The following is a 10,561-nucleotide window of genomic DNA, read 5'->3' as shown; positions in this document are numbered from 1 at the left end:
GTCGAGTGTGTCTTCTTCCTCTACTTTTGCGCTTGTTAAAGGCATAAACTGTAAGTTAAATCATATATGCTCTATTAAGAATGTTTATTTGCGCATTCACTTTGCGCTTCGTGTTATTCAAGGCGCTACGCTATTCACTCTCTAAAGCTGATGTTATCATTTAGCATTGTTGTTGCTAGTCAAAATACTATGTATTGCTAATGTTAAGACCTCTAGTTGGTTATTTTGCACACAGAAATAAGTGTGAATGTATGTTTTTTACACAGAAACTGATGTTGTTTATTCTGTTTCTCTGTCACAGTTTTACAAAGTAAAATGGATCAGTAAACTCAAGACTGCTTCACGAGTGGTTACTGAAGCCATATGTTTAGCTCGCTGCATAAGTTAAAGCCCTTAGCTGAAGGCAGAAGAGTAAAAAGTTTAACTACACATCAAGTGCATCGTCGGGGGCCTGAGACTCTCCACGCCAGTCAGCAGACATGTCTAACCACGGAGACACCCCTCCGCTCTCCCAGCTAGAAGTCAGATCAAAGTGCAGCTCGACTTCATCACGCTGGTCATCAGTCAGCCTTGCTGCAGCAAAAGCACGAGCCAACGCTGAAGCCGCCAGCACCAGAGCAGAGTACGCCAAGCGCCAAATAGACATGGAGGTCGAACGGGCACACATCGAAATGGAAAAAACTCGGCTGGTAGCTACTATGAACGCCCTGAAGCAAGAGGGAGAGGCTAAAGCAGCGCTCGCAGCAGCAAGGGTCCTTGAGGCTGCAGTTTTGGACCAAACAGAGCTGGAAGAGCCGCCAGATATTCCCACTACAACAGCCATGGCTGCCGGCCGCACTCAAGAATATGTAAACACTCAATTTCACAATGATGCTAATGTGGAAGATGAGACAAAGCCTGATATAGAACAAAAGTGGGACATAAACAACACCAACAATGTCGAGCCAAGCCGACCAACAGCTATGACACATGCATGTGAGTACACCCCCAGCTATCGACCTATCAGACAACCCGAGCCACCGCCATTTCATTCCCCCAACTACACTGAAGCATATAACGTCCCATCTCCATCTTTGCGCCAACAAACTAATGTATCAGACCTCGCTGTGCTCCTCTCACGTCGTGATCTACTGACAGCAGGACTCACAGTCTTTGATAACAAGCCAGAGACCTATGTAGCATGGAAATCTATGTTTCACAACGCCACTGGGGATTTGAACTTGAAATGCTGCGAAGAGCTTGATCTACTGACTAAATGGCTGAGCGGTGAGTCCCTCCAGCATGCTCTGAGGATTAGAGCCGTTCACGTTAGCAACCCAGAAGCAGGTCTTGAACGTTTATGGCAAAGGCTCGACAGAAATTATGGCTCACCAGAAGCGATCGAGGCTTCACTGTTTAATCGCCTTGAAAGTTTTCCCAAAGTTGGCCATAAAGAAAGTCACCTCCTGCAGGAGCTTGCAGACCTTCTCCAAGAGCTCGAGGCGGCGAAAGATGAAGGGTATCTGCCAGGCCTCAGCTTTCTCGACACCTCAAGAGGAATAAACCCAATTGTGGAAAAGCTCCCTGGCGGCCTGCAGGAGGCGTGGGTCAGAGAAGGGTCAAGATATAAAAAAGATCACAAAGCTCACTACCCACCTTTCTCCTATTTTGTCCAGTTTGTCAACAACCACGCAGAAATGAGAACAGACCCCAGCTTCATCCTGCAAAGCTGCGGCTCTACACACATGAAAGCAGAAAGGACACTAGTGAGACAGACACGCTTCAAAGTCCCAGTCACAACAAACAAAACACAGGTCGGTGCGGCTAACAATGAACCAAAAGCTGCCCCTCTTGACCCCAATAAACAGTGTCCAGTGCACAAGAAACCACATTCTCTCACCAAATGTAGAGGATTCAGAATGAAGGCATTGGATGAGAGGAGAAGTTTGCTTAAGGAGCTGTCAATCTGCTACAAGTGTCTCTCATCAACAGAGCACAGAGCTAAAGACTGTAGAGCTACCATTCACTGTGTGGAGTGCAACAGTGATTCACACACCTCTGCCATGCATGCTGGGCCACCCCCATGGACAGATACAGGCCCTGGCATCCCACCATTGGCCCATGGCGGGGAGCCGGATACCCAAAGCCCCACCGTGACCACATCTAGCTGCACTGAGGTATGTGGACAGGGACTACAGGGAAAGTCCTGTTCTAAAATTTGCCTGGTGAATGTGTACCCCTGCTCAGCCCCCAATGAAAAAAGAAAAACGTACGCGATCTTAGATGATCAGAGTAATGTGTCATTAGCTCGGTCCCGCTTTTTTGACATGTTCAACCTGCATGGTGAGGCCCTCCCTTACACAATGAAAACGTGCTCAGGAACAGAAAACACACAAGGGCGAAGAGCTCATGGCTTTGTCATCGAGGGCATAAATGGAAAAGTGTCAATAACACTACCCATACTCACTGAGTGTAACCAGATCCCAGACAACAGAAGTGAGATACCCACTCCTGAAGCTGCTGCAGCACATCCTCACCTCTCTCAAGTAGCCACACAAATACCGCCACTTGATCCATCAGCTGACATTCTTCTCCTGCTGGGCAGAGATGTGATTCAGGCTCACAAGGTCCGCCGCCAGATAAACGGCCCAAACGAAGCTCCTTACGCCCAACAGCTTGATCTCGGGTGGGTAATCATTGGAGATGTCTGCCTCTCAGGAGCTCACAGACCCACGGTGAACTCCTACAAGACAAACTTACTTGATAACGGCCGCCCCAGTTTCCTCTCTCCCTGTGAAAACAGAATCTACACAAAGGTAAAGTTCACAGAAGAAAATCCCCTGTTTGAGAACATGCAACCCAAAGATGAGCTGAGCAAACACATCTTTAAGCAAACAGCAGATGATGACAAACTGGCACTCTCTACAGAAGATGAGTCGTTCCTGAATGTTATGCACCATGGGTTTGTTAAAGATGAGGCTAATAACTGGGTCGCTCCCCTCCCGTTCCGTCATCCCCGACTCCGCTTGCCTAACAATAGAGAGCAGGCACTCACCCGCCTCATGTCTCTACGCAAGACACTAAAGAGAAAGCCGGAAATGAAAGGGCATTTCGTGGAGTTTATGAAGAAGACATTCAACAAAGGACACGCAGAAAAGGCCCCTCTTCTTAAACCCCACCAAGAATGTTGGTATCTCCCAAGCTTTGGCATTTACCACCCACAAAAGCCAGGTAAAATCAGAATCGTTTTCGATTCAAGTGCCCAGTGTGAGAATGTATCGCTTAATCAAGTGCTGCTCAAAGGCCCAGATCTTAACAACGGCCTTGTAGGTGTGCTTCTCCGTTTCAGAGGTGAACCATATGCTGTGATGGCTGATGTGGAGCAGATGTTTCACAACTTTATGGTCAGGGAAGACCATCGTGATTACCTGCGCTTTCTCTGGTTCCGCGACCACGACCTGGATGGAGAAGTGGACGAGTTTCGGATGACAGTTCACGTGTTTGGAAACTGTCCATCTCCCTCAGTCGCCATCTATGGACTCAAGAGAACTGCTGTGGAGGGAGAGAGTGAGTACGGCAGCGAGGTGAGGAAATTCATTGAGCACCATTTTTATGTAGATGACGGGCTAAAGTCATTCGCCTCTGAGGACGAGGCAATCGACATCCTCACCAGAGCACAGAAAATGCTAGCTCAATCGAACATCCGTCTCCACAAGATTTCATCTAACAGTCCTGTTGTCACCAGCGCATTCCCAGGAGAAGATCTCGCTACAGGTCTGCAGGGTCTTGAGCTCGGACAGGATGCACCACCCATGCAATACAGCCTCGGACTGGGCTGGAACTTGTCCACTGACCAGTTGTCGTTTCGAGTGGAGATCACTGACAAGCCCTTCACCAAGCGTGGTGTGTTATCAGTCATCAACAGTTTGTATGACCCGCTTGGGTTCGCTGCGCCAGTGAGCATTGAAGGACGCTCCATCCTGAGAGAGATCTCCAAAAACATCAGTGAATGGGATACTCCTCTACCTAAGGAGCAACAGGACAAGTGGCAGAGATGGAAAGACGCTCTACAGCACTTGGAACAGCTCAAGATCTCACGTATGTATACGTCCATTTCACTGTCCAAAGCACAGAGAAAGGATATGCATGTGTTTTGTGATGCATCCACAAAAGCAGTCGGAGCTGTCGCCTACTTGAAACTCACCACTGCTGATGGACACAGTGACGGGGGCTTTCTCCTCGGCAAAGCCAGGCTAGCTCCAAAACCAGACATCACCATTCCCAGATTAGAGCTGTGTGCCGCAGTGCTGGCTGTCGAAGTAGCAGACATGGTCCAAGAAGAGCTCGACTTTACGTTTGATGAAGTCAGCTTCTACACAGATTCTAAAGTAGTACTCGGCTACATTTTCAATGACAAGAGACGCTTTTATGTGTATGTACATAACCGCGTTGAACGCATCAGGCGCTCCACTCAGGCTCACCAATGGCGTTATGTGCCCACACATTTAAACCCAGCTGACCATGCCACACGTGGACTGCCTGCTGAACATCTTTCCCACTCTACATGGCTCAGTGGCCCTCCCTTCCTCACTGACTCAGGCCTAGGTCAAACACAGGAAATGCCCTTTGACCTCATTAACCCCGAACATGACACTGAGCTGCGTCCAGAGGTTGTATCCTGTGCTACCTCCCTCTCTAAAAGCACTCTCTGGGCAGCAAGGTTCGAAAGATTCTCCAGCTGGACCCGCCTGTTAAAGACTATCGCCAGGCTACGCCACATCGTCACATGTTTTAAGGCTGCATCTGAGAGCAGATGCCATGGATGGCACAAGTGTGACAAGAACATTACTGAAGACCAGCTCCAGCAGGCTAAAGCCATCATCATTCGTGCAGTGCAAAGTGAGGTGTACGCAGATGACATCAGGCACGTGGAACGTGGTGAGTCTGTCTCCAAGAAAAGCCCACTTAGCAAACTGAACCCAGTAATGGACAGTAACATGGTCTTACGAGTTGGAGGTCGGCTGACTAAGGCTCAACTCACAGCAGACGAAACACACCCTATACTCCTCCCCAGTAAACACCACGTCACTCAGCTCATAATCAGACAATTTCATTCACAAGTACGCCACCAGGGCAGACACTTCTCCGAAGGTGCTATCAGAGCTGCTGGTTTCTGGATAGTGGGCGGGAAAAGAGCAGTCAGCAGTGTTGTTTTTAACTGTGTTACATGTCGCAGATTGAGAGGCAAACAACAAGAACAGATCATGTCAGACCTACCAGAAGACAGAATGTGCACAGACCCTCCTTTTACAGGTGTTGGCCTAGATGTTTTTGGCCCTTGGCCCGTCACAGTCAGGAAAACACGTGCAGGTCAGGCAGAAGCAAAGAGATGGGCGGTAATCTTCACCTGCATGAGTACTCGTGCCATCCACATTGAAGTGATAGAGTCAATGGACACTTCGTCATTCATTAATGCGCTGCGACGCTTCTTCGCCATCAGAGGCGCTGCCAAGCTGCTCAGATCAGACTGTGGCACAAACTTTGTGAGTGCTTGCAGAGAACTTCACATTGACAAAAAGGGCTGTCACAATGACAAAATCAACACCTATCTTGGAAACAGTGGTTGTGAGTGGCATTTTAATCCCCCACACGCTTCCCACATGGCTGGATCATGGGAGCGCATGATCGGCGTCAGTCGACGGATTCTGGACGCAATGCTGCTGCAGCACGGAAAGGCCAAGCTCACACATGAAGTACTGGTGACGTTCATGTCGGAAGTGACTGCTATTGTTAATGCAAGGCCGCTTACAGCAGTTTCCACTGACCCAGAGCATCCTGAGATTCTCACTCCTGCCATGCTTCTCACGCAAAAGGCAGCCACCCCCTCAGTCATCCCAGGTCACTTTGATGACCGTGACCTGTTCAGAGCACAATGGAGACGTGTACAGTATCTGGCCAATCTCTTCTGGGGACGATGGAAGAGAGAATTCCTCAGTGACCTGCAACCTCGTCGCAAATGGAGAACACCTAAACCCAACCTACAAGAAGGAGATGTCATCCTGCTAAAAGATGGGCAAGAGCACAGGAACGACTGGCCCCTTGGTGTTGTTGCAAAGACCTTTCCCAGTCAGGATGAAAGGGTCAGGAAGATCCAAGTCAAGATAACCCGCAACGGTGAACAGAGACTGTACTTGAGACCTATCAGTGAGGTCATCCTGCTGGTTCCGAGGAACCACACATAAAGGACCCCTCATATCCTTTGAAAAACAGTGGGTGTGGGTTAGTATGACATCCTGTTGATGTCAGACGGGGAGTATTCTGTCCCTCAGTCTTGTGTTATTATTTTACTCCTTTTCTGGAGGTTTATTTTCTTACAGAGCTAAGCTTCTTCAGTCTACAGCTTATCTGGTTAATGTTCCTGTAAGAGAATCTAGTGATTGTGAGTTTGTGGTTGATCTTACACTGCCATCTAGTGGCGCATGTTGGAACCAGGAAGTGCGTTGAGCAGAAGTTAAGAAGTGCAGCAGAGTCCATAAACATGTCGCTCCTGCGTCGAGTGTGTCTTCTTCCTCTACTTTTGCGCTTGTTAAAGGCATAAACTGTAAGTTAAATCATATATGCTCTATTAAGAATGTTTATTTGCGCATTCACTTTGCGCTTCGTGTTATTCAAGGCGCTACGCTATTCACTCTCTAAAGCTGATGTTATCATTTAGCATTGTTGTTGCTAGTCAAAATACTATGTATTGCTAATGTTAAGACCTCTAGTTGGTTATTTTGCACACAGAAATAAGTGTGAATGTATGTTTTTTACACAGAAACTGATGTTGTTTATTCTGTTTCTCTGTCACAGTTTTACAAAGTAAAATGGATCAGTAAACTCAAGACTGCTTCACGAGTGGTTACTGAAGCCATATGTTTAGCTCGCTGCATAAGTTAAAGCCCTTAGCTGAAGGCAGAAGAACTGCTATGTTGGAATTGTTATTAATATTCATACTGTTGTTGATATTATTCATTTTTGTTTGACTACTTTTGGATTGTTTTGTGTCATGTTTGTGTGTCCTCTCAATTGCTCTGTTGATTGCTGTTCTGAAGTTAAAGTTAAAGTAGCAATGATTGTCACACACACACACTAGGTGTGGTGAAATTTGTCCTCTGCATTCGACCCTTCCGCTTGTTCACCCCCTGGGAGGTGAGGGGAGCAGTGAGCAGCAGCGGTGGCCGCACCCGGGAATCATTTTGGTGATTTAACCTCCAATTCCAATGTTGCTGGGCCGGGTTTGGTTTTGGAATTAGAATTGTATTATTGTGGTAGAATTGTGTATTATTTTGTTGGATTGATTAAAAAAAAAAATATATATATATATATATATATATATATATATATATAAATATAAATAAAATACTTATTTTTTTATTTTTACTAAATGCATTCGTTCTTTCAATTTTGACAGAAAAAAAAATGCATATTTTAAACTTTAATATTATCTGACATGCCAACTATATTATTGTATACTGTATTGCAAAACTATTCTTGTGAGATAAAAACAAATAGTGAAATATCTGCGTGTCACCTTTATTTATGATTTTAAAGCAAGTTATACATAAAAAAGTCTAATGATCAAATGCATATGCATTTCGATTAATCATGATTAATCACAGGTTATTACCCGCATGCATAATGTAAATTCATTTTAAAAAAGCGTCCCTCTGAAAGCAGCCATTACTGCGATGGGGCCCTCAATGAAAATGAGTTTGACACCCCTGGTTTTTTGCAGTAAGAAAAAGCTTTTTCTTCATCGTATATGTTACCTATTTAAGCGATAAAAGGAGAGTCAAGTATGCAAAAATGGTCTTTTATAGGGCTCCAAAGGGCAAGTGGTTTCGCAATGCATTGTGGGGCTGGGTAGCCATTGTTGCTGGACAGAGTTGTTGTTTATACGGCTGTACTCAACCAGCGGTATTGCAAGAGAGACCACCAAACTGGATTAAAATGGATCGTACAAAAGAAAAACATCAAAGGACTCTACCAAAACTAACTGGACCTTAAAAAAAATAAGTAAAATTGTTGGAATTGATCCATGTGAGCACATCTATTGGAAGAGATTCGAGCAAGCTGCCAATGGTGTATTTTGATCATCAACGTCAGTTTATATACAGGCCAAACATTTTCCGAATGCCAAGTCGGTAAAGACTCACAGACACACCAACTTTCCGAATTTTACATCAGGAGAGAAGACTGTCGTCCTTTCAGAGATAAGTCAGTAGGACTTGTCACTGTGTGACGTCTCCTTGTTTCAAACTTAATATATTTGAAGTCTGAAAGGAACTGTGCATTCATGTGGGAAATATTTAAAGTCTTCTCAGTTTTTGATCTATGAAAAGGGGTATTGCTTTATTCCCAAATACTGGACGTTCTTTGAAACCGGCAGCTACCTTAGCTCAGCTAACGCTAACATGCTGCTAATTGCTATGTGTGCAACTGAATAAACAAGCTTTGATTCAAACTTACCAGTCTGAAAATGCTGTGAACACATCAGCATGTACCAGGTGATAGAGTTAAAGGCCTACTGAAAGCCACTACTACCGACCACGCAGTCTGATATATATATATATATATATATATATATATATATATATATATATTATATATATATATATATATCAATGATGAAATCTTAACATTGCAACACATGCCAATACGGCCGGGTTAACTTATAAAGTGCAATTTAAATTTCCCGCCACACTTCCGGTTGAAAACGTCTATGTATGATGACGTATGCGCGTGACGTCAATAGTTAAACGGAAGTATTCGGACACCATTGAATCCAATACAAAAAAGCTCTGTTTTCATCGCAAAATTCCACAATATTCTGGACATCTGTGTTGGTGAATCTTTTGCAATTTGTTTAATGAACAATGAAGACTGCAAAGAAGAAAGTTGTAAGTGGGATCGGTGTATTAGCGGCTGGCTGCAGCAACACAACCAGGAGCACTTTGAGATGGATAGCAGACGCGCTAGTCGCCGACCTCAGCTTGACTTCCTCCGTCTCCGGGCCGCCGACCGCATCTATGATCGTCGCTCCGTTGATCGCTAGAACGCAGGTGAGCACGGGTGTTGATGAGCAGATGAGGGCTGGCGTAGGTGGAGAGCTAATGTTTTTAGCATAGCTCTGTGAGGTCCCGTTGCTAAGTTAGCTTCAATGGCGTTGTTAGCAACAGCATTGTTAAGCTTCGCCAGCCTGGAAAGCATTAACCGTGTAGTTACAGGTCCATGGTTTAATAGTATTGTTGATCTTCTGTCTATCCTTCCAGTCAGGGGTTTATTTATTTTGTTTCTATCTGCATTTGAGCCCGATGTGCTATCACGTTAGCTCCGTAGCTAAAGAGCTTCACAGATGTATTGTTGTGGAGATAAAAAGTCACTGTGAATGTCCATTCGCGTTCTCGACTCTCTTTTTCAAGAGGATATAGTATCCGAGGTGGTTTAAAACAGTGGTCCCCAACCGACCGATTGGTACCAGAAAAAAAAAAAATAATAATTTTTTTTTATTAAATCAACATAGAAAAACACATTTTATACATTATATATCAATGTAGATCAATACAATCTGCAGGGATACAGTCCGTAAGCACACATGATTGTATTTCTTTATGAAAAGCGAAAGAAAAAAAATTAAATAAAAAAAAAATCCCCCCCCCACCCCCCCCCCCCCCCGGTCCCCGGGGCAATTTTTCAAGTGTTGACCGGTCCGCAGCTACAAAAAGGTTGGGGACCACTGGTTTAAAATACAAATCCGTGATCCACAATAGAAAAAGGAGAAAGTGTGGAATCCAATGAGCCCTTGTACCTAAGATGCGTCCTGCACTGCACTCTAGTCCTTCACTCTCACGTTCCTCATCCACGAATCTTTCATCCTCGCTCAAATTAATGGGGTAATCGTCGCTTTCTCGGTCCGAATCGCTCTCGCTGCTTGTGTAAACAATGGGGGAATGTGAGGAGCCTTTCAACCTGCGACGTCACGCTACTTCCGGTACAGGCAAGGCTTTTTTTTATCAGCGACCAAAACTTTATCGTCGATGTTCGCTACTAAATCCTTTCAGCAAAAATATGGCAATATCGCGAAATGATCAAGTATGACACATACAATGGATCTGCTATCCCCGTTTAAATAAAAAAAATTCATTTCAGTAGGCCTTTAAAAGTCATGTTTGATCGTTTCACGGTTGCTTTTGAAGTGTATTTCTGCTCTTGTCTCCCCCTCCCGGGGCAGTGGATCAAAGGATCGTCGGAGACGCTATTTAAATTTTTCCTGAAGAAATCAATAAAGTACTATCTATCTATCTATTTTTGCTGAACAAAAAGTAGCTTTATTACAAGTGAGAGTCATTAAACAGGTCTGCAGTACCCGGAGGAGCCAAGGTCAAAAAAATGAAGGACTCCTACCTGGAGAAGCCAAACCATCAGTTTTATATTCATTCTTTCTCTGTCTGGGTGTGTGCTAAGTCAGGACAGCACCACCTGACCATAAAAGGAGATTTTTGTGTGTAAGTGTCTGGAAAACAACTGCTTTAAGTCATAA

The 10,561-nt window shown here is 44.9% G+C and overlaps 1 protein-coding gene across 1 annotated transcript; it reads left to right on the top strand.

Moving 5' to 3' along the window:
• Positions 1-479: 479 nt before the first annotated feature.
• LOC133659162 (uncharacterized) lies at positions 480-6,440 on the top strand. Its single transcript, XM_062061896.1, has 2 exons — positions 480-4,077; positions 4,153-6,440. The coding sequence occupies exons 1-2, from the start codon at positions 480-482 to the stop codon at positions 6,219-6,221; spliced, it is 5,667 nt and encodes a 1,888-aa protein (XP_061917880.1). The 3' UTR covers positions 6,222-6,440.
• Positions 6,441-10,561: the final 4,121 nt, after the last annotated feature.

This window comes from Entelurus aequoreus, linkage group LG10 (genome assembly GCF_033978785.1).
Source record: "Entelurus aequoreus isolate RoL-2023_Sb linkage group LG10, RoL_Eaeq_v1.1, whole genome shotgun sequence".
Taxonomy (NCBI): Eukaryota; Metazoa; Chordata; class Actinopteri; order Syngnathiformes; family Syngnathidae; genus Entelurus; species Entelurus aequoreus.
The sequence above is the reverse complement of the archived record's forward strand: the minus strand, read 5'-3'. Positions and strand labels throughout refer to the sequence as shown.